The sequence below is a fragment of the Patagioenas fasciata genome, chromosome 3 (genome assembly GCF_037038585.1).
Source record: "Patagioenas fasciata isolate bPatFas1 chromosome 3, bPatFas1.hap1, whole genome shotgun sequence".
NCBI classification, from domain to species: Eukaryota; Metazoa; Chordata; class Aves; order Columbiformes; family Columbidae; genus Patagioenas; species Patagioenas fasciata.
The window spans coordinates 23159037-23182638 of NC_092522.1; the positions used below are offsets into that span (position 1 = coordinate 23159037).

Below are 23602 nucleotides of genomic sequence, written 5' to 3' on the forward strand. Positions count from 1 at the left end.
GAGTAACAGCATAAATATAAAATTGCACACACTGATCTATAAATAATGACTGTATCACAGACCTAGAAGCTTTATTGTCTTGATTTGGTTGATGTTTCCTGGTAATTGATGAGAGTCTGTCCGCTGACTTTAATGAGATTTAGATGAATCTCCTGCTGCTGAGAGTAGTGAGATTCTTTTAGTAGAGGTAAATTACTGGGTGTTCCTGGAACAACACACACGATGATTTATTCTCAAAAGTCCATGAGAAAACAAGGGGGTTTTACAGTATCAAGATACTGTTTGAGAAAAAACCCAAAAGTTTAACCTCCTCATTGTAATTTTAAAATAAGATCGTTTACAGCATTTATTTTTTCCGTGTAGTAGCTTTGCCTATTAAGGCTTAAATCCTAAGGTGTTTAGTCTTTGACTATTCCTATTGACTTCAAGGCTGTATGCAAGGCTACTACATCTTCTTCAGTTCTTCAGCTTTGTATGAAACAGGTTTTGTTTAATATACAAACATGATGCAACTGTTTGGGTGCTATGTAAATAATAAGGTTGTGATCAAAGTTATTTAAATGGTTTTGAATTCAATTGAAATATGTACCTTTAGGATTCCACCCAAAAGCGGAGGAGTGTCTGTTTGGGAGAAGGCCCCATAGAGTCTTGATAAGAGACACGGTTAATGAGGTACAACATATTCCAGTTTTTTCATGCTGCTATCGGGTGCAGCCTATCTTACTGGGATTACTAAAGAATAACCACCGACTGTTGAAATCTAATTTGGCTCAGTGCACATTGGTCTTTCTGCCAGATGGAGCATATTTCTAGTTTTGCTCCCTAGAATTCCGATAAACTTTAGTTGGCAGAATATGGCAATTTTGACTTTGATATAACCCAGTACAGTGTAATGGAAAATATAAATAAGCTCCTGGACGTTAATGCCCATAGGTTCGACTGTGAAAAAATGCATCAGTTGACTACCATTCTTGATCGAAGTTCACCAGCTGTTTGACTCTGCATATCTGAAGTGGGCTGCCAGTATGACATTGCTGAATACCTTAATAAAAACTTCACAGGCACCAAATTTTCTTCTTTCATTGGAATGTTGCCAAAACCAGATGTCTTCATTTTTTATCATGGATGTAGCATTTCTGTGCGAGGAGGAGTGTGGAAGAGAAGTCTGCCTGAAATGACAGAAGGGAGTGAAGTAAACAGTTTGCCAAACTTCTGTCCTGAGTAAGGATAATCCTGTGTTCTGAAGGAATTTTGGATAAAAAGTCCAGGCATTCTGGAAGTAATATCTTGGTTATGTTTTTTTAAAGTAGGTAACTTGGCAAAGGATAACATTTCTTGTTGTAAGAGCAGATAATTATAACCATTGATGTCTGCTTTTAACCTTTTGATTTATACTTTTGGGGAATGCTCTTGCATGTGTAATGAGAAACTAATGTGCTTGTGAAATCCTCAATTAGTAATAAGTTGTCTGGATCAGTTTCTCTGTGCCAGCAGTTACACCTGAAACTAATTTATTTTTCTCATCTGCTGGTATTTTAATTTGCATTGGTAGCATTAAAAATACTATTCATGCGGAGATTTCACAGAAAAATAATCTAATGTAAGCTATTCTCTTTGTTCTTTACTATTCATGGACAGCATGTCTTGCAGCATGTGACCTGTTTAGGAAAATTAATTAGCTTTCATGCTTTTCTAATGCTAACATTAGGAATAAAAATCTGTTCTCCAAATTATCCCTTTCTTATGCGGTGGGCTAAAATACACTGGTAGCTCAGCTGTGACATTGCTCCTTTGATTTCAGACAGGTCCATTTCTTTCTTCAGGCTCAGTTCACATCGCAGTTGTTGAATTTAGAACCTCATAAACCCCTTTATTGTTATTTCAGTTCTGCTGCTTTTTTAGGAGCTCAGCTGTGTGCGTGAGGACAAACCATTAGCATCTGAAATGTTTAGTCCAATGAGGACATATTGGACATATTGAGACGTGTCCCCCTGCACCATCTGGCCACCTTTTATTGGTATTAGTTACAGACAAGGCCTCACCTTTTCCTCCATTTCTGCCTGATCATTTTGTTTTGGAAAGAAGAATAAATACGTTACAAATGAATAACCGAAGTGAGCACGTTCTGTGTCGTAACTCTCCAGTTACCAAGAAAAGGGATCCCTACTGGTCACAAACTCTTTAATACCAGAAGCGTTTTTATCATGTAAACTTAAAAATGTGGGCCTGTGAGTTGGTCCATGGGCAGAATCTTTGGTAGTGTCTGACAATACTGCTGTTTAATCATTGTGTTACAGTACTTGCATTAAGTGTCACTATTTCGGATGTATCTTCCTTTCTATTTTTGTGGTCTCCTGCCTCCATGAAAGAAAATTAACTTAAGATTCTTCTGGAATGTGCTGCTTCCTGTGCTGTAGACCTGAGGAACTCCGTGTGGTCTTGCAAATAAATGAATAACATTGATTCAGTGATTCGAAGAATGGCATAGATGAACTTCAGGAACAAATACACTTTGAAAGCATAAGATGATAAGATAATTCAAGTTGGAAGGAACTTAAGGAGGTTGTCTAGTCCAAATTTTAGTATGCACGACCTCACAAGTCCTGAAATTCCGTTTGCTATCAGAAATGAATCCAGGAAAAAAAATACATTCACATGTATTAAAAATTCTTTTTAGTTTGTTTTACAGCTGGAATGTGCTATGGATTTAGCATGTCTCAGAGGGAATACTTTTTCTCGAGTCTTACTGAACAAATGAAATTCTACTCTGGCTCATTAACAGAGAAATCAAAATGAGTGGCAATAATCCAGATGTCTGCTGTAGTTCCATTTCATAAGGTTATTTATATTAACATGGTTAGTATGTAAAATGTTTGGGTTTTAATTATGGCTTAAGAAAGTAAACTGTTTTAAAGAGAGGTGAGTGAAGTCATCCGGGTAAACATGCCAATCTGAAGCACAGCTCCCCAGATTAAACCAAGAAGCATTATGAAAAAGGATTCATTAATTTTTCAAATTTTTTCAATAAGCCTCCACACTCATTTTTTTTCTGCAAGTGGAGTTTCCAGTATCACACAGACTGTTTATTCCTGTAGCGTTCTTCAGATGAACAGAAGCAGATAACCAAAGTCTGCAAAACAAATATAATACAAAGAGCATCACTTTATCCAAGCTGCTGTGCAGTGCTGATTTTCTCCTGCAGTCAAGGCCAGTGCAGCTCAGAAAAACAGAAGGCACCCTTGTACTGTGGTGGAGTCATTATTTAAATGGACATACATGTTTTTAAAGAAATTTATTTAGTCCACACTTCTGGCTCCTTTGATGTTGGTTTATCATTCATTCACTAATTAAAAAAAAAGCAGAACAGCAGTCTTTGCTCAGTTCACATCCTCAGGTGACAATGCTGCAATAAAGTTTTAAGGAAGGTATGCTGGGCACCCGTGTCCCCTTAACTCACTGTGGCCTATGTCTGAAGACCTTGTATGAGCTTGATTTGTACCAGGTCTAGCTCTGGCAACCTGTACCCCTTGCACACTGGACTTTCCGCAGAAGCTGCTCTGCACCTTTTGGGACTTATAGAATCATAGAACCATTTCAGTTGGAAAAGACCCTCAGGATCATCGAGTCACTTGGTAGAACTCAGGGTCTGCAGAGGCCATGGTGGTGTCAGAGCAATTTCCCCAATTCAATGCTTGTTCCCATTGTAAATCTAACTCATAAAATGGCTTCCAAATGCTTATACTTCTCGAAACTGAATTATTAGTTAGTATCTCAACTGAGCAGACCTTTTTCTTTTATTATAGTTAACTAATTACAGGGTTATTAGAGTATTAGTGCTCCATAGCCTTATAGCCAGATGATATTAATTCCATGGCTGAGCACCCGTGTTATCGTTGGGTGATGTTGAAATGGTTTGCCCACAGTCACCCAGTAACTCTTATCTATGGAGATTCAGCCCAGTGGTATATTCACTAAACCATATAACTTTTCATTATTTGCTCATTATATTTGCCAGTTTTTAGCTACTTCGTCTGGAATTTTCATTCCTTAGTATCTGCCTGAAGCAGTAAGCGTCATCTCTTTCCAGGAACAAGATAAGAAACATGCATTGCTTTTCCTATATATATATTTTAAATGAATAAAATAATTCTGACAAGCCCTGTGAGAAATTCTGCTGCTCTGGGATATGAAGGCACTGTTGAAATCCAGAAGAGAATCTTCCTTGAGTCATGGATGTATTTTCACTCTTCTGCTCCCATCTTGATATTTTCAAGTTATAATTTTTCCTCATAATATGCCAGTTGTTAATGAGTTTCTAAGAACCATTTGCGGAGTTTGGTCCTGAAATGCTTTTCAGTTTTCTTCTACTGCAGGTTTGCAGTTTCAGAGCTGTAAGAATGAAAGCACTTGCCCTGCAATTTTGGGAGACGTTGGTAAATAGACACTAGAGACAGTGTGGAGGCTCCTTGTTGGTAATAGCACTCTTCCTTTTGGTGCCAAACAAGATTCCTGTGCAACAGAACAAAAATTAGACATGAGAAAAGAGAATACTAAGGATGAGAGGAATAGGAAGCCAGTGGGAATGGGAATCTGGGATGTGATTACGGTGAAATACTTCTGAGAACTGAGATGGGAGAAAAAAGTATTAGTTAAATGTGTACGTGCAGGGAGACTAGGGCTGAGGAGTGAACAAACTGAATGAAAGAAGGAAATAAAAGGGGAGGAGATTTGGGTTTGATAGGCTGTGGAGTACTGGGCATCTCAGCTTCTGAGGGGAGATCTAGGAGGCAGGGGACAATAGAAATAAAACTGCAGTGGAGATGGAAGTGTGGGAAGAGGGAACAAGTTCATACTGTCCACTAACTGAGATAAGCCAGGGAATGTGGAGTGAGTGTGGAGAGGGAAGACTGTGCTCTGTTTAGAACAGGAGAAGAATCAGTTCTGATCACTAAAGGAGAGTTACCAAATGTCATTCAAAACAAAAACGTGGAACAAAACTCATAATTCTAATGGCATCTAACAACTGCAGGCTCGGTAGAGATGTGGGGTTTATGACATATTATTTTTCCCGATAATCACCACCTTCAAACTCTTGAGTTACACTGGCAATAATTACTCCCCTTCCTTGCTCCCCTCTGGGGCTCATAATTTTCTTAACTTTCCCTTTGCTTCCAGCCTATTCTGCTCTGCAGGTGCCAGCAATTCTTGTCTTTCAACCTGTCTTTTATTAACGTAGTTCAGTTGAATTCAGAACAGTTGTTCATAACACATACCTTCTGTTACAAGAGCCGAAAAGAATTTGTATGCATTAAGTTGGTCTCATTTTTTCCTTGACTATAAAATTTGTTCCTATGAAGTTATTGCTGAGCCTTACAGACTTTGCTTTGCAAGAAATACTTGTCCCTCTCTGGACTTTCAATGCTGTTTGCAGGTTTGATTTTGTACAGTGTTGACAACAGTGAGATTTTTCTTGTTCTCTGCTGTTTTGTGAGATCAAATGGGGGAGGTTGGGATGATGATGATGATGATTATTATTATTATTTCTCTTGGGAGTATATTAAAAGATAGAACATGGATAAATGGAGCCTCAAGGGTGACTCATGTTTTTGTTTAGCTTGAACTAGGTCCAGCTTCTAAGAGGAATTTGATTTTTAGGTGCATGTTTTTGCAAAGTGATTTAAACTTAAGTTACGATTCCAGAGATCTCAATAGCATGTGTTTGTTTTTATTTAGGAACATGTTTAAGGAATGTTTTTGGTGGATGAATGTAAAATAAATAGAACTGTCTCAATCTGGAGGTTGCAATTCTGTGGCATGTTCAGTGGCAGCAAAAATCAAGTGGAAGAATGTTATTTTGAGAATGGGCTTGGTTATTTTTTATGGTATAATTTGTAAAGAATTGTCTTTATGCTCAGTTGCGAGATGGGAAAGTATGATTTCTTTAAATAGTGTTTGCTTTTTGCTTTGTAGATGTTTCTGTATGTATGGAAGGTGGCTAAAATTTGTTTTCAGGCTGGGCCGCTGCCTGATGGGTTTTGGGTAACCCAAATTCAGAAAGTATTTTTCTTCAAAGCACCGTACCGTTACTGTATTAGTTGACAGTGAGTGTGTAACAGTGCAGCATCATCATGCCAGTGCTTCAGTGATGTTGTTCAAGGTGTGGTTCTAATTTTTTTACCATTGTAAGTTCTCAGTAAACATTGTTTATAACTCAATTTTTATCTTTTAAAAAATATTTAAAAAAAAACCAACAAGCAAAAACCCCAAACAAGAATCCCAACCACCACCAACAAAAAAGCCCCAACAAAAACCCAACCCACAAAAAATAAATCCCAAAACACTAGCTGAACAACAACAAACCACAAACAAACAAAACCCCACAAACACAACCACCTTGTTCTCAAGTGCAAAGTGAGTATCTCAACTTACGAATATTTTGAAATGTGTCTGCAAAGCAATAGATGACATGCATTTATAAATTGTTAGGGGAATGAAGCAAAGTCAGGGCTTCACTTGTTTTTTGTTTGGTTTAGGGGATTTGGTCTTTTCTCTTATAAATGACTGTTCGCTGAGAAAGTATGCATAGTACTTTATTCTTGCAGCTTTAATTTGCCTTTGAATATGCTAGATAAGGTTAGAGGAACATTGTAGTAATGTTGTATATTTAAAAAAACATAGCTTAATGGGTAGTTCTAATAACAGCATTTTAATGAAATGGAATTTCAGCATTTGAACCTAGATTGCAAGTTGAACCACAAATGCCTCTCTGGTAACTTAGAGAGCACAGATGCTTTCACAGGATGTCAGGGATTGGAAGGGACCTCAAAAGCTCGTCCAGTCCAATTCCCCTGCCAGAGCAGGAACACCCAGATGAGGTTACACAGGAAGGCGTCCAGGCGGGTTTTGAATGTCTCCAGAGAAGGAGACTCCACAACCTCCATCCTGGTCAGCTGCATACTGGGAGTGTCCGTTTTATCTGCAATTCAGTATACCTTGGTGTGTGTAAAATATGAGGAAAAAAAAAAAAATCCAGTTTGCAAAATAAGGAGTATTTCTTTTGTTGCCTGCTTGGAAAGGTTTTCCCATGTGTGTCATGTCATGAGTGAGATGACTGCAGAATGTGGCCAAGCAGAGCTGCAGCAGTGTCCACGATGGCTTGGTTGGTCACTTCAGCAGAAGTGTGAGTTGACATGCACGTGAGAGAAAGATGTTGATGAGAGACATTAAATTTAAAAATGCATTCATTATTGTAGGGTTTCACTGACCTTTGTTCTATACTAAAACTTAGAGATTGTTTTACAGCTCCAGTATAAGCGTGTCTTTCACTTGAGACTTCTTCACTAAAATTCTTTAGATGATCTAAAAGTTTTACATACAGAAATTCAGTGAGAGTAAAAATCTTTTCTCTGTCCATGGTTGATGAGAGGAATCTGACTGCACAGTTCTTAATAAAATTAACAGGCATTAATTATTTGATCTACAGCCCCCATCATGAAAGGTTTCTCATGCAAATTTTATCATATGATGAGTGATTGTGTTCCGTCTACTGATCTGTTGCTAGTATTCAATGATAAGGGTGTTGCAGAGTTAATGCTTGGACTATATGCTATGCAATACATTCTTGTACTAACTCTGAAACTTGTTTTATTTGCAGGGATATTAAACCAGACAACATTTTGATGGATATGAACGGACATATTCGATTAGCAGATTTTGGATCTTGTTTGAAACTGATGGAAGATGGAACGGTAAATTAGAAAAAATGATATATGCCTTAACACTTCTCTTTAGTCCTTTGCTAGCTGCTGAAGTGTGTGCTGATAAAGGGAAAAGGTGCCTTATGTCGAAAGAAGTGGAATTGTAATGGTATTGGTATGTAAGCAACCTCAGTTCAAAGTGTGACTGCACTTTGACTGGATTTTCTGTATCATAAAAGCTTATAAGGTGCATTTAGTCAAGTTGTGAATGAATAAACAAAGAGAAACTGCACTATCAGTACTGAGTAGCTATTTGGTGATGAACTATGGATCTCTCAGTTTTGAGGTCTAATCTTTACTGAAAACGTAAGCCTCCGTATAAGCATACAATTAGCATATCATCATATTTTAGTAGTATATTTAAACTTGTATAGTATATAGTAGGTGTGACTAGAATGTAATTCCAGTGTGTTAATCATGTCCCAGAGCATTATGAAGTATTTGAGTTAATATAAGTGATTACCTAATCTATAATTACTTAATAACAACTCTAAGCCTAAAAATTGACAGTTTTGTTCTTTCTCTGTTATTAAACATTTGTAAGAGTTGAACAGAAGTACGTTGTTGGGATGCTGTTAATGTAGTGTCTTGGGTACTTACGTATTTCTTTATTAATTTAGAAACCTTTTTATTGTGTTGTTATAACCAGAACACTAGGCTAAATTTATATGTACATGCACAGTACCACGAACAGCAGTGTCTGTAGTGATGAAAGTTGATTTTAGTCCTGGAAATGTAACTCCTACAGGTGCAATCTTCAGTGGCAGTTGGAACACCAGACTACATCTCTCCAGAAATCTTGCAGGCCATGGAAGATGGAAAAGGGAAGTATGGGCCCGAGTGTGACTGGTGGTCCCTGGGCGTTTGCATGTATGAAATGCTTTATGGAGAAACGCCCTTTTATGCTGAGTCCTTGGTGGAGACCTATGGGAAAATAATGAACCACAAAGTTAGTGCACTTCCTCTTTCTCTCTCTCTCTAAGCTAATTTTTGATACAGTGATAGGGTAATTGGAGGCTTATTTAAAAGTGAGGTTTTATGTACTAATTATTTTAATGTTCATAAATGTAGAATGAAAAATATGTTTCCATATAGTAGGTTTATGGTTATGGATTGCAGATGGCTTTGCTTTAGGATAAAGCAGTTCAAAACTGGAGTTCTAAATCTGGATTCGGAAACATGGCTGTTAGTTTGCTCTATGGAGTAAATTTTGGCTACATTACATCACTCCTTTTGCGTTACTTTCTTCTGGCGGGATCCGTTGGTTGGCTTATGCAGAAGATTCTTAAATGTTCTTCCACATGGAAGCAGCTGTAGAATTTAATGGTGTAAGAGCAATTTAAATGAAGAAGAAAAACTAGAAGACAAAAAAGTTCCAATAGTTTATATCCTTTGGGGAAATCTTTTTTCCTAGAAACATTACTGCATATATTTAAGAACTGCAGTGTTTGCACAGTTCTTTTTCTATATAATAATTTCTCTAAGAAGGGTGATTTTTCCAACTTTTTCTTGGTAATAAACTATTTTATCTTAATCTTTAAGGAGAGGTTTCAGTTTCCTGCTCAAGTGACAGATGTCTCTGAAAGTGCAAAGGACCTCATCCGAAGGCTTATTTGTAGCAGAGAACATCGACTTGGACAAAATGGGATAGAAGACTTCAAGAACCATCCATTTTTTGCTGGGATTGACTGGGACAACATTAGAAACTGTGAGGCACCTTACATCCCAGAAGTCAGCAGCCCCACTGATACATCAAACTTTGACGTGGATGATGATTGCTTGAAAAATTCTGTAAGTATAAAATTAGCATTTTGACAAATCAGCTTTTGCAGTATACGTTGCAACAAAATGTATGTAAATGGCAGTTTATTTCAGTGGGTTCACCGTGTTCTGCATAAACAACAAAGTGCTGGTTTGAAGAACTGTGTGGGGAATACATTCGTAGTTTGGATGATGTTTCTCCATACCTGTATGTGTAAGAATAGCTTCAGTTCCATGTAGTAAATTCGTTGTAACTTTACATGTGTTTAGCTTACACATACATCTGTTATTTGCAGTAACAAGTTCTTAGTGGCTGGGTCATATAAAGAGTAATGTTTTTGCATGTAGGTAGTGTGCAAGACAGTATTTTTAGCAGAGCATTGTTGAGACTTGTACTACGTTTGCATAATGCATTTAATTGTAGCACGATACTCTAATTGCTCATATCTCTGGCAGATTCCATTCAGTTCCTTCCCACTACTGTTTTTCCAACTTGTTTCCTGACGTGAGTTTTACAAAATTTAGGGTGAATGTTACAGCCATTTCTTTAGGAACAATCTTAGTGAGAAAGAAATTTTTTTGCATTTTCTTAAAAAACTTCGCAACTGTCGATTTTTAACAACCTTAGTATTTCTGTGCTTTTGAACAGGAACTTTGACAGTTGCTAAGAGGTCTCAGCATCAGAGAAATGCCTTGTGTTGTCTTTTTGGAAGTAATTTTTTATTTTCCCCTGGTGTTTATTGAAGGATGCAAAACCTGCTGTTTATATATGAGATGAAGCATTTTCACCATTTTTGCTTTTGGTTTCTAAACTGCCTATGCATCTCAGTTTAACTGAGGTGCCTGGACCTGCAGACAAGCAAAAGGCAACATGAATTGATACAGGCAGGATGATCACTATTTGCATTCCCTTTCCTCCAGCTGCACAGTAAAACATGGAAAACACTATGAGTAGATTAAATCCAGTGGTAGACTTATGTGGTGCAGAGCATTAGGTCTCAGAGTCCTTTCATATAGGCAAGTTAAGCAAATTAGTCTAGCTGCACAGGACAACTTGCATTTCTTTCATTTTTTCCTTAGTTTTTCCTCGCTTGCATCTGGTTTTGACCATCTCCTTTCACAAGTATTTTTATCTTTAAACTTTTTTTTATATGCTCTTCAGGTATCTGTTGGCATATTATCTGGTCCAGGAACAGCTATCAGGGTTGGGTCGCAGGAACGGTTGCTGTGTGTAGCAAGTCTTTGTGAAGCCATGTTTGGAAACTGAACTACTTTTTGGAGGTTGTTCACCCATTCCAATGTTGGCCAGTCCAGAGTCTCCCTTGTTAGAGCCTGATCTCCCAACTCAAAAGGTGCCTGTGTGGTGTGAATGTTTTCCAGTTGTAAAGCAGCAGGGAGCTGCGGGTGAAGAAAGAATGGGCCTGTGATGAGGTACTGGACTCACATGTGAAAACGGAGTCCAATTATTAATTTAACTTAGGCTTTTGGGGGTGAAAAGTAATGCCATTTAGTTGTTTGAGGTGAACACTAGTTTCTGGAGCTACATTTTCAGCTTCCTCATTTCACAGAATCACAGAATGCTAGGGATTGGAAGGGACCTCGAAAGATCATCCAGTCCAATCCCTCTGCTGGAGCAGGAACAACCAGCTGAGGTTACACAGGAAGGCATCCAGGCGGGTTTTGAATGTCTCCAGAGAAAGAGACTCCACAACCCCCCTGGGCAGCCTGTTCCAGTGCTCTGTGACCCTCACTGTGAAGAAGTTTCTTCTCAAATTTAAGTGGAACCTCCTGTGTTCCAGTTTGCACCCATTGCCCCTTGTCCTATCATTGGTTGTCACCGAAAAGAGCCTGGCTCCATCCTTGTGACACTCTTTATATATCTGTCAACATTAATGAGGTCACCCCTCAGTCTTCTCTTCTCCAAGCTAAAGAGCCCCAGCTCCCTCAGCCTTTCCTCATAAGGGAGATGCTCCACTCCCTTCATCATCTTTGTTGCCCTGCGCTGGACTCTCTCCAGCAGTTCCCTGTCCTTCTTGAACTGAGGGACCCAGAGCCAGACACAATATTCCAGATGTGGTCTCACCAGGGCAGAGTAGAGGGGAAGGAGAACCTCTCTCAACCTACTAACCGCCCCCCTTCTAATACACCCCAGGATGCCATTGGCCTTCCTGGCCACAAGGGCACAGTGCTGGCTCATGGTCATCCTGCTGTCCACCAGGACCCCCAGGTCCCTTTCACCTTTGAAACATGTCAAGGTAGTTTTTTGTCTTGTTTAATTTAAGGCTATATTTTTACTATTTCTTTTTGCACCAAGCATCTCTGAAAAAAAAAGAATCTAGCCCGAGGTACTGCATGACTGAGGATGTTTTACATTTTTGCTTCAACTAGTGGACATTGTATTTAATACTGCTTCCCCTATATTCTTACCTGTAACTTGAAGGTGTTTTCCCTGCCATCTTCCATACACAATTTGTGAGGGAAGTTCACATACTTGCATTACTGTTACAGAAGTCAGCACCTCACATAAACCAATAAAACTTTTTCTTTTCTTTTCTTTTAAATAATTCTTTGCAAGGTTTGAATGACATACTGCAAATGAGGAAGGTCCAGTGCTAAGATAAAAGGCGGTACTGACAATCCATGATTGTTATTGTTCTACCTGAATTTGGAATGAGACTGTTGTCCCATGGAAAGATTATATAAGTAATAATGAAATTCAAACAATATGTTATAAAACACATAAACACAAAGGGTAAAACAGTGTTGTTAGGCAGCCTAACTTCTGCAAGTCTTTAGGTTTTACCTGTTTGGTTTAGTAGCATTACTGACAGTCATGATAGACGTAGATTTAGTTATAATTTTGTCGGAACGATAATACAGTTAAGTTCACACAAGTATCAGGAAATAAGTATTTTGAGCTCTGCCAATGAATCAGCAAAGAAGCAAGTTGTTTTACAGAATCTTATATTGTTATCAATAAATACAGTATTTTAGAACCAACATTGTTACCTGTCTGGTAACTGGGCTGTTAAAATCACACAATTATGCATGTAGTCTTTTTAAAAGTTATTCATAGAGATTATTTTGAAACTTGAATCTATGAAATACGACAATAAAGTCTAAAGGAAAAGCAAAGAGTTTTACTTTTCCTAACCGTAGTGTATAATAATTGATGTTTATATTATCAGTTAGTGGAAAGTTAAGGCTTCATAATTTGGTCTTCTCCTCAGTTTCCAAAATACCCAACAATGTACACTTGATGAGCTTACATAATCTAGCCATGTCACTGGGGTTGCTTTTTACTCTGAGAACTCATTTTAGATGTGAAGATTTTTGTGTGCTGAAAGGTCAAGGTTGTGATGTAATATAGCTGACACCACCACTTGAAAGGTAATTTTAGATTTCTTTTGAATACAGTCTTGTTCCCTTCTGCTGAATTCTACATTTAAAAATGTACAACTGGTTCTTTTCCTTCTTTCTTTTATTCCTTTTTTTTTTTTTCAATCATTATGTTATCTTTTCTTAAAACTTAGAACCTTCTAACACTTTCAGTGTGATAATCGTCTTAGGGATTTTATTTTGATGACTGTTAAAGCTATCTCTAATACAGCAACATAAACCTTGCATCTTGAGGTTAATCGGGAAACTTTTAACAGGGTATTTAAGAATATTAGAACTTATAATGGTTCAAATAACATAGCAACAGCATTGTTTCAGCCTGAGCAGAAGCTCAAAACTTGTCTTGGTTTGTAGTTCTTGACAGGAAAAAGGAGCAATGAAGGAAGAAATGGTCAAAGCACTAATGCGGTTAGGAAACCCTATTGTATTATATTACTTCTTTCTAGTGAATGTCTGAGTATTGTTCTCTTCAAACAGAGAGAGCCCGCTCAGAAGTGGGGTTGGTAAATCTGCAGGGAGGAAGCCCCGCTGACTGAATAGCAGAGGGGAGTACAGGAGGCAAGAGAAGGTGATACTCTTTGTGCTAAGAGCTTCTTGGAAAAAAGAAGGAATAAACTGGCTTTTAAAATAAGTATAATATTCTTCTTTCCTCCAATGGTAGTCTATTTAGTTAGAAAAGCACTTTTATGCCAGCATGCTTTATTTTTGCATATTGCATGCTATTATAAACAGATTTAGGTGATGCTGTTTTATAGCTGGGCTGTAGATAAGGATGACTGAATATAGTTAATATGATATTGTCACTAACACTTCACATATGGTTAAACTCAAAAATCTTTTAAGTCCAGTAGGATATTACTTACTCAACTGTTGTATTATTTTTCTAGGAAACAATGCCTCCACCATCCCACACTGCCTTTTCTGGCCATCATTTACCGTTTGTGGGTTTCACATATACAAGTAGCTGGTAAGTTAAGAGTTCCAAAGTTGTCTGTAGGATAGTTACATAATATCTTAAGTTTCTGTCTCTGAAACCAGCTGCCAACAGATACCAAGGAATATGGTTTACTGGAGACATTACTAGGCCATAATCTAAAATGCTGTCTGTCCAAAAGAATGCGCTCTCTGCAGGTAAAATTTACATTAATTTAAAGGTCAACAGCTGTGTTCAGAGGAGTTTCTTTGAGAAAGGTGATTTTCAGACAATGAAGTTAACTGTATATGATAAAGTTAAAACCAGATGTATGGACCCAGAGAGAACTTAGCTTATTAGACTTTAAAAATGTTATTTCTAGTCCTCTGAGACTCTTGTAAGTCGGAATGGAAACTTTAAAAACATCACTTTTTCAATATTTGGTATTAATGTGATATTTGCCATATCTTTACTTTTGAATTAAACATTAACAAGCAAGTCCATGTATGGTCCTTGATCATTTATGAAAGTACATAAACAATGAATGTTTACAACCATTGAAAAACCAGGCCTATGTTTCTGCAGACGCATGTGCTTAATGCTGGTTCTGTGACATGTCCTGTAGATTTCAAAAGGATTATTTGCAGAAGCAGTAGTATGTGTACATGTGTATCCACAGAATCAGGGCCACAGCACTTCTGATACTGTACATGCCCTGGCTGTCATGTGATGATTTCACAGCATTTGTTGTGGTTGTATTTGGGAAACTTGATTAATTATTTTAAAATAAACTGTTATTGTAATGTTCCTGAATATCTAGGTTCTTGTTTTTTGCCATCTGGCTAACATATAATCTCCATTATAATAATTTTTATCAGGAGTTCCTTCACTGTTATGTAATAAAGAAAATGCATTGAGGAGATCATGCTAGTTAAAAATTAATTCAGTTTTTATTCAGCACACATGAACAAGGTGTTACTTGACTATATAATAAATTACATATTAATTAACAATTTAAACAACTATTTATTGGTTGATACTTTTTTTTTAATTATTTTGAACACAGACTGTTGTAAAATTCAATACTGTTTAATTTTTCTTTGCCTTCCCCAGTGTGCTTTCAGACCGCAGCTGTCTAAGATTGACAGCTGGACCACCTTCCATGGATCTTGATGCCAGCATTCAAAGAACTTTGGAGGACAGTTTAGCAACAGAAGCTTATGAGAGGAGAATAAGACGTCTAGAACAGGAAAAGCTTGAACTTAGTAGAAAGCTGCAAGGTATAGTCATTTATTCAAAACAAAACAACCTCCCCACAAAAAAACAAACAAACAAACAAAAAAACCCCAACCAAACAAAACAAAAAACCCCCAACTTTTTTGATCTAGCTTGTAGCTCTGTAAGGTATGCTTTATACTGTGGAAAAAAATATACCTCCTGGAATGGGTTCTAGCAGAAAAGAATTCTCTTCTTTATTTCTGTTGACAAATTAAACTTCTATTGCTCTTTATGCCTGAAATATCCCATGTATGCAACTTCTTAGAACATGCTACCTTGGGTCACAATGTGCTTTGGTTGCTATGGCATGAAGATTTTATTCTTAAAAACTCTAAGAACTTAAATTGTCCAGCTGAGAATTACTGAAAAATTGGCACTTTGTACTTCGAAATTGTAAAATGTAGAATCCTTGTTGAAGGGGCTGTTTGGCATGTCTTAATTTGTTGGTGATTTCTTCCTGACCTCCTTAGATGTCAGGTGTGTAATTTGTCCCTCTCTCTTATATCTTTTTGTAGAGTCCACCCAGACGGTCCAGGCTCTGCAGTACTCAACAGTGGATGGCCCAATAGCAGCAAGCAAAGATTTAGAAATCAAAAGTTTGAAAGAGGAAATTGAAAAGTTGAAGAAACAGGTAACAGGTATGTTATAAATATGAATGTAAAAGTGTAACAGGAAACTATATTTTGAGAAGTTTTTTTTCTTGTAATGTAATGTTAGTTTTTCTTTCTGAAAGAGTCTTCTGGTCTATTTTGACTTCTCATTTTACACTTTGCTCTTCATTGATATTTCAACATGTTCTGCAAATTCAACTTAATATTCAGTACTTCAGTAATTACAGTTGCAATGGAGAAGGAAGATTTTGGTGACATCTGCTATTATTAGTAGTGGTAGAGTTCCAGAGTTCCACTAGTTTTAAACTGTGTTGCTAATGTACACGGATGTGAATCCAGCTCTACCTGAGAATCTGTGACACCATGACCAATTTCCTTAGGAGTACCGTTTATCTTCTTCTTGTTTTTTTTTTTTCTTTTTCCCCCTTCATCCTGCAATGTGCACTGCAGAAGTGGATGGAGCACTTGTTTGGTTATTTTTGGCAGTATCAAAAGTCACTGCAGTCCTTTCAGAATCATAGTCACTGTGACATACATCGTTCCTTTGTACATCTCTGCACTCTGGTGTGCATGTATGTAGGTAGTAAATTGGAAGGAAGGAAGGTGTTGTTTCTTGTTTATGTGAGTAAACATGAGTGGTAAAGGCTTTAGCCTAGCAGATTTAATAGTCTTAAAATATTTTATGGGAGAATGATTTGCTTTGATTTAGGTATCAATTGTGTTGAATCCTGTGTTCAGTTTTGGGCCCCTCACTACAGGAAAGACATTGAGGTGCTGGAGAGAGTTCAGAAAAGGGCAACGAAGCTGGTGAGGGGTCTGGAGCACAAGTGTGATGAGGAGCGGCTGAGGGAACTGGGGCTGTTCAGCCTGGAGAAAAGGAGGCTGAGGGGAGACCTTATCACTGTCTGCAACTGCCTGAAAGGAGGTTGTAGCATGGAGGGTGTTGGGCTCTTCTCCCAAGAAGCAAGTGATAGGACAAGAGGAAATGGCCTTGAATTGCGCCAGGGGAGATTCAGATTGGATATTAGGAAAAATTGCTTCACTGAAAGGGTTGTAAAACACTGGAACAGGCTGCCCAGGGAGGTGTTGGAGTCACCATCCCTGGAGATGTTTAAAAGACGTATAGAAGAGGTTTTTAGGGACGTGGTTTAGAGGTGGACTCGACAGTGTTAGGTTAACTGGTGGACTCGATGATCTTCAAGGTCTTTTCCAACCAAAATGATTCTATATTTTCCATTATCCCATGTTCTGTTGAATTTCCCTTGGAAGGGCCAAATTTGTGAGGTGTGATCACAATTTTGATTATATTTTCTTTGAAACCAGAGGTTTATAGTGTGCTGTTGCTTAGCACATTGTAACTGGATGTGGAATAAAAGCTAGTTCAAGATGGTGATGTGGTTTTCTGAGTATTTTCTTGGGAGAGTACTTTTAGAAAAGTGCTGGTTATCTGGGAGTTGATGTGTGTGCATGAAACTACAGTGATACTGGAAGGGTGCTTTCCATGAGAGAGGGCACTGTGGGCTATAAGGCTGCAGTTCTGGGAACAGCAGAACTGACCACACAAAACTCTGCCATCAAAATGGGTTCTGCTCACGGCTGCGTGGCCCCTCCTCCCTCTCTGCATGCCCTGGAGTTTAATTCACTGAATTGAAGAAGGAAAGAACTATCTAGATATAGGGAATTTAATCAACTCATGTTCTGATAAATCAGCACAAGGTGAGCAATAAGAGCATATGAGGAAAGGAAGATCAAAGGTGGAAGAACCACCTCTCAGCTGTGCTGTCAGTGAGCTATCATTTCTTATGATACTGACTACTTATTTCCGTTCCATTTAATGCCTTCACTTCTGAAAGTTCACAAAGCTTTAATGATAAATAAAAATTTGGCTATCAAGTATCTCAGTACTTTAAGTTTGAAAAGTGTTTTTGAAATCCGTGCAGATAAAGATTTGAATTTCTTTAATTAATGTCATACTGCCCTTCTCTAGATCTCCCAGACTAGTTTAAAAAGCAAAGGTCTGCTTAGCCCAGTATCCTGTGTCTTTACAGAGGCTACTGGAGACATTTAGGGAGAGATTCAAAGAAGTTTGATGTATCCAAATCCATCTTTTTTCCAGCCTTACTCTCCCAGATTCTGGCAATTCATGTTTTAAGAACCTCCAGAGTGAGAGTTTCTGTTGCACCACCAGGTTGAATGTAGCTGTTACTGAACCAATTTGCTGTCTGTTTAACTAGGATGTTTTTAGTGTACTTTAAAGGCCAGCTGCTAATACTACTATTTGGTATTCTTGATTTGATGCTCCAAATTAAGTTAAAGGGAATTTCCTCTCAAAGTGATTCAGAGCACAGGACTTGTGCTATCCTGTTCCGTAACGGTTTCTTCAAAAGAGAACCTCAAGAACAGAGACATCTTCAAAGTGAAAGAAAGCAAGTACAGCAAGGTGGATTTTATTTAGGAAAATTAACAAGATTGCTAGAGGCTGCTAGGCATTGGGACTAGAACTGTAGAAATGGGGAGGACCAACCTGATTCTACTTGTCAATCCAGATAGGAAAATGTCTGTATTTTAAGTGAGAATAAAATCAGAAACAAGTAGCAGTAGATGGATCTTTGTTATATGTCCATATCTTACCTGTGGCAAGGGCAAAAATGTGGCCATTCGTTCTGGTTTGTATTTGTGAAAAGACTTCATTCAGTTCCTGAAAGTGTCAGGAATGCCAGCAGAGACAACCACAGAAAGAATAACTTGAACTTCAGACATTTTAGTTGGTGTGTTTAGACTCTGCTGCTACGCTATGGAGCAGAAGCACACTATATATGAACTGAAGACTGCAACACGTAGATTATGTGCTGTTAAAATTGGGTAGTCTGGAAAAAAAAAAAAGTTATAAATATACAGTTGAGCAGCTGCCCTGGTGTGATGCAGCAGTTTTGTGTTGTACCATAAGCATTTTTTTTAGATGTGAACATGGCTTACCTAGCTCAAGGGGGATCGCTCTGGTTTGAGCGATGCCATGTTGGTGCTCTGTCAGAACAAAGGTTTGTGAAGTTTATCTCCACCCGAATGTCCATCCACTGCTACTGTTAACGAGGAAAAAGACAACATGATCGGAAACCTCTGTTCTGCAGCAATCCTCAGCTGTGCTTTTGGCTCTTTGGGACCACTGAAAAGCAGTGTCTACAAGAACAGCTTTTAAATGAGACCAGCCCTGCACAGAAAAGCATCAGGATCAGCTTTGAATTATATTTTATTCTTGACTATCGAGCTGCAACTTAAATTTTAGTTCATTGCTGAAAGTATTACTCTTTTCCTTTGATAATGAAAAAAGGTGTGTGAACATTCCCCAACACAATCGATATACTTGTGTACATTTAAAATAAGTCATTTAATATTGAGAAGGCTTTCTCTTAAGTATCCATGGAGAATTTTCTGCTTCACTCCACATACATATTTGTATAATTATTCCTAGAAACAATATGTGCTTTTGTTTTTTGGGTTGGAAGTGAATAATTTGATCAAATGATGTAGAGTTGTCTAATCCGTCCCCAGTCACCATATAACCTCCCCAGTATGTACTTCAATGCCTTGTCTGATCCAGTCAATACAGCCATTAGTTAGAAGATACTCACTTGTGCCTTCAGCTGTAACTAATACCAGCCAATCTGTTAAAATTGGAAAAAAGAAGATGTTGTAGTTTGCTTGATTTGTATGCCTTTTATTTTTTGTGGGATAGATTTAAAAACTAAATTAATGACAGTATACAGGCACAGACCAAATGATGATCATAACTGAATGTTTCCAAATTTAGGGGAGCTAGTTCCAGTTTTTCTGAGTGGCATTTAAAATATCTACATTTCCAAGTCTAGAACTTTAAAGAAGGTTCCGTTCAGGTGCAGAGCTGAACTTCATGCTTTTGGCTCATCTCTTGGACAATTAAATGTAACATAATGACATCCTACAGTAAGTGTTTGCATATATTAGCTAAAATGTTAGCAACAACTAGAGTAATTAGATGGAAAATTACCATTGAATGCATATTATGTCACAACTAGATTTTGGGTGATACTCTTCAGGCTGTTTTACTGCCTCTTCTGGAGCTGTAAGAGTAAACACCTGCTCAAAAAGGTAATAAAAATGAACATGAAATTGTGTCAAATTCAGGAGTATCACTGGGGGGTCTTAGAAAAAATACATTTTTCTTGTCTACCTAGTTTTCTAGGAAATGACAAGCTAACATGTGCTTTCAATTTCTGAGGTCAAAGATGTAATTTTTGTTCGCTAAGTTACATAGGAGAAGACTTTGAGGAATCTTTCACATTGCCAAAAATGTAAAGGGCAGCGATGGAAGACGAAAACAGAGCTGTGAAACAAAGTACTTCATGCACAGAAGAGGGATTTATCTTGGCTCAGGAGAGCCATATATAAACTTTTTTCTGGTGACTTCAGAGTAGGCTACATAAGAGCAGCAGTTAATAATTTCTGGCTTTGAGCTACATCTTTTATTTAAATGAATTCTTCAAAATTTTTAAACAAGAGTCAATGAATTAAAACAACAGTGAATATTTGCCTGATTGTAAGCTAATGGTATTCATTTTCTTATAAAATCCTTGTGTTTCAGAAATTGCAGCTCTTAGAAATGTATGTGTGTTAATGTATGATTTCGCCAAGAGATGCATTTATGAATAAATAGTAAAAAGCTCTTATTAAGAGTATAGGTGGGTTCCTGTTCTGTAGGTGAATGCATATGGTCTGAAGACCTGCCACAAGTTAAATCAAAAGCAAAATGCCCACTTAACTTGGAGTTAACCTACCTTCAGATATATCTTGCTTTGAATTAACGTTTTTAGCTGAAGGACTAGAAGGGAAAAAACCTCCCACTAGCTAGAAATCTTCAGTTGTCATGTTTTATAGATTACAGCTTTTTGTGTTGTAGCACTTGTGCCTATTGATGTGACATTATTTAGCTGTGGCTTAGAAACGTATTTTCATTGTGTAACTCACAGCTGGTAAGAAACTGGCAGTAATAGTTTTCCTGTATTTATAGTAGTAATAAAGCAGATCACATAAACACAAGTGGTTTTCACACTAGAAATAAGTAAAATCGTCTGAAGTTAATTTTAAGTGTATCAACAGGAGAACACTTGCCAGCTCTTGAGTGACCTGTTCCTTTTACTGTTGCTTTCTGGGGGAATTTGGGGTGATGAGGGAGGCTGCTTATAATTACAGTGTAATAAAAGATGCGTTATATATTACATCACAGTGCATGAAAGTCAAATGTATAGATCATGTTAAAGCATACATTACAGAATTGTGTATAGTGCACGATTATTATAATGTGAAAAGACAAGTTGTTTTCATTGCCTGTATTGTTTTGCAGCAAGCTACGGCCTTTTATTCTGTTATGTTAAGAGTGGATAATGGCAGTTGAAACAACCTACTCCCTATTCTAAGCCAGATAAGAATGACATTATTTTGTGATTAAATGGAAACCAGAACAAATGCTGAAGGGGCTTCAAACCTATGCTATTGTAGAATATTGGTGATTTTTTTTTTCCCTTGACACATTTAGAAGTTGTCTGCTTTTTCTAGATTCTGGTCAGCTAGAACAGCAACTTGAGGAGGCCAGCACTGCAAGGCGGGAGTTGGATGATGCTTCCAGACAAATAAAGGCTTTTGAGAAACAGGTCAGAACGCTCAAGCAAGAGCGGGAAGATCTTAATAAGGTAAAAGCATTTAGTCGTTAACTCTTCTAAACTCTAAAGACTGTTTTATTTTTGTTGATTTTGCTTGACATAACTTTCAAGCGTAAAATTAATGAGCAGACAATAGATGTGTAGCATGACCTGCTTTGCCTTCTGCCTCTTTTTTGAAGACAAGGACATTAATTAACATGTTGTATGTATGGCATCCCGGTGGTCCTAGGTGACTGCTTCTAGGTAGGGAAAAACTCCATGATCCAAATTGCATGGTGGCTGCAAAAAACCCGTTTCATAGCTTCAGATTAAGGTGATAATGATAGCAGTTGGAAGACAGAATAGAGAAGAACTATTCCAGACAACTAATTTAATCTAAAGTATGGGAGAGACTGTCTTTCATGGTCTTTTTTGTGTTCATGGTTAAATCAACTTGAAAAAGTAATCAGGTGTGAAATACATTAGCCTGTTTCGCATCATGATTGCATTGGCCCAGTATTCTAGAGTCCACACTCAATGTTGATGTGCCACCTGGAATTAATGCTCTTTCTTTTAACCCTTAAGGCTCTTGAAACCTTGAAAGCTGCCAGTTTGACCAAGAGAGACCGTGTGTCTTCTAAAACAACTTGTAGTGATTAGGAACTCATTTTAACAACCTTAGAAAAAGCTTTTAAATGTGTATAGATGTCAACAGTGCCAAATATTAATTCTTCCTGCTGCTCTTCTTTTCATCCTCAGACTCGCTTTTCCTTGCTTCTTTGTTCTGCTGCGGTTTGGCCGAACATCATTAAACCATTTAAACTGTTGTGGTCCCTCATTCGTAGTGTAGTAGCGCAGATGTAGGACACAGCAAGCTTTGTGAAGGTATCGTGCTGTAGACTTATCACAGCACTAGAAGTGTTATTTCACGTGGGTTCTTTTAAAAGAATAATTATCATATATTGCTGTTAATCACTACAGTGTTTTATTGCCCGAAACTTTCTGTAATATTTGATATTATGATACACTGTGTGGAAATTACACTTGCCATTGCAGGTCAGTTTTCATGGAGCAGTTTTTTCCATTCAATTAATGTAAAACCTTTTTTTAATCATTTAGCAGTTGAGATAAGCACTATTCCTTTTATTCATTTAAGTAACTCTTGAAAAACTACACTGACAACATTTGAATTTAAGAAAGCAAGATATTTTTATAGTTCAATGCAAGTGCTTGAAAGCGTTTGTGTTGAACCTATAATAATGGAGTAAATTCTGACTTGCTTTACCTGTATACAATCTTACTAACTTTAGTAATGCAAGACCTGGCCTCTTTCCTTATTTATAGAGGCATACAATTTGTGTCGTAGATGCATTCGTGAAAAGACATGAATATATAGTTTCTGTTCACTCTGGAGAAGGTGTTAGATGTGCATCCAAAGACAGAATTGGCATTGCAGCTTTCTAGGTTTATTACTTAATTCTTTTTTTAAACTGTAGGAACTGGCAGAGTCTAGTGACAGATTAAAATCCCAAGCCAAAGAGCTGAAAGATGCACACAGCCAGCGGAAATTGGCAATGCAGGAGTTCTCAGAGATGAACGAGCGGCTGACAGACTTGCACTCTCAAAAACAAAAGCTTGCCCGCCAGCTCCGAGATAAGGAGGAAGAAATGGAAGTGGTGATGCAAAAAGTAGAAAGTTTAAGGCAAGAGTTACGCAGAACAGAGAGACTTAAAAAAGAAGTAAGTGGTGAGAAGACTGTTCAGAATCTATGAAATAGTGGTTTTATGTAAGGTTTTCTGACAAAGTAATTTTTAATGTTATCTGTAAATCTTTCTCTTTGATTGTTGTTTCAAACAGTAGCAATTTTGTTTTCTAATAATTTGAAGTGTTGAGTTTAGTGCTGAAGATTTATGTCTTATATTAAAAACCATCAACAGATTTTGAAAAAAAGTCTAAGAATCCTACCCATTAAAAACGTATGTACTTTTGTAGCTGGAAGTCCAAGCTGAAGCCGCAGCTGCTGAGGCATCCAAAGACAGGAAATTGCGAGAGAGGAGCGAACAGTACTCTAAACAGTTGGAAAGCGAAGTAGAAGGGCTAAAGGTTAGTCTGTTTTGATATTAACACCTGCAAGCTTACCAGTCAACTAGGGCTTGGATCTGTTTGATTGCTTTCAGATGTGGAACAAAAGGGCATTGTCAGTTTGTCACT

At 37.6% G+C, this 23602-nt stretch overlaps 1 protein-coding gene across 8 annotated transcripts in view; it reads left to right on the plus strand.

Annotated features, from left to right (window-relative positions):
* Positions 1 to 23602, plus strand: part of CDC42BPA (CDC42 binding protein kinase alpha) — a 194235-nt gene that overhangs the window by 99264 nt on the left and 71369 nt on the right. For 6 of the 8 annotated variants that reach the window (XM_065834821.2, XM_071805938.1, XM_071805937.1 and 3 more), the window contains exons 7-15: positions 7655 to 7748; positions 8506 to 8706; positions 9300 to 9548; positions 13805 to 13884; positions 14944 to 15110; positions 15624 to 15746; positions 21309 to 21442; positions 22888 to 23130; positions 23384 to 23494. In XM_065834821.2, the coding sequence (XP_065690893.1) occupies positions 7655 to 7748; positions 8506 to 8706; positions 9300 to 9548; positions 13805 to 13884; positions 14944 to 15110; positions 15624 to 15746; positions 21309 to 21442; positions 22888 to 23130; positions 23384 to 23494 (1402 nt within the window). The remainder of the gene's footprint in view (positions 1 to 7654; positions 7749 to 8505; positions 8707 to 9299; positions 9549 to 13804; positions 13885 to 14943; positions 15111 to 15623; positions 15747 to 21308; positions 21443 to 22887; positions 23131 to 23383; positions 23495 to 23602) is intronic. The other 2 variants (XM_065834823.2, XM_065834825.2) reach the window with 1 other exon arrangement.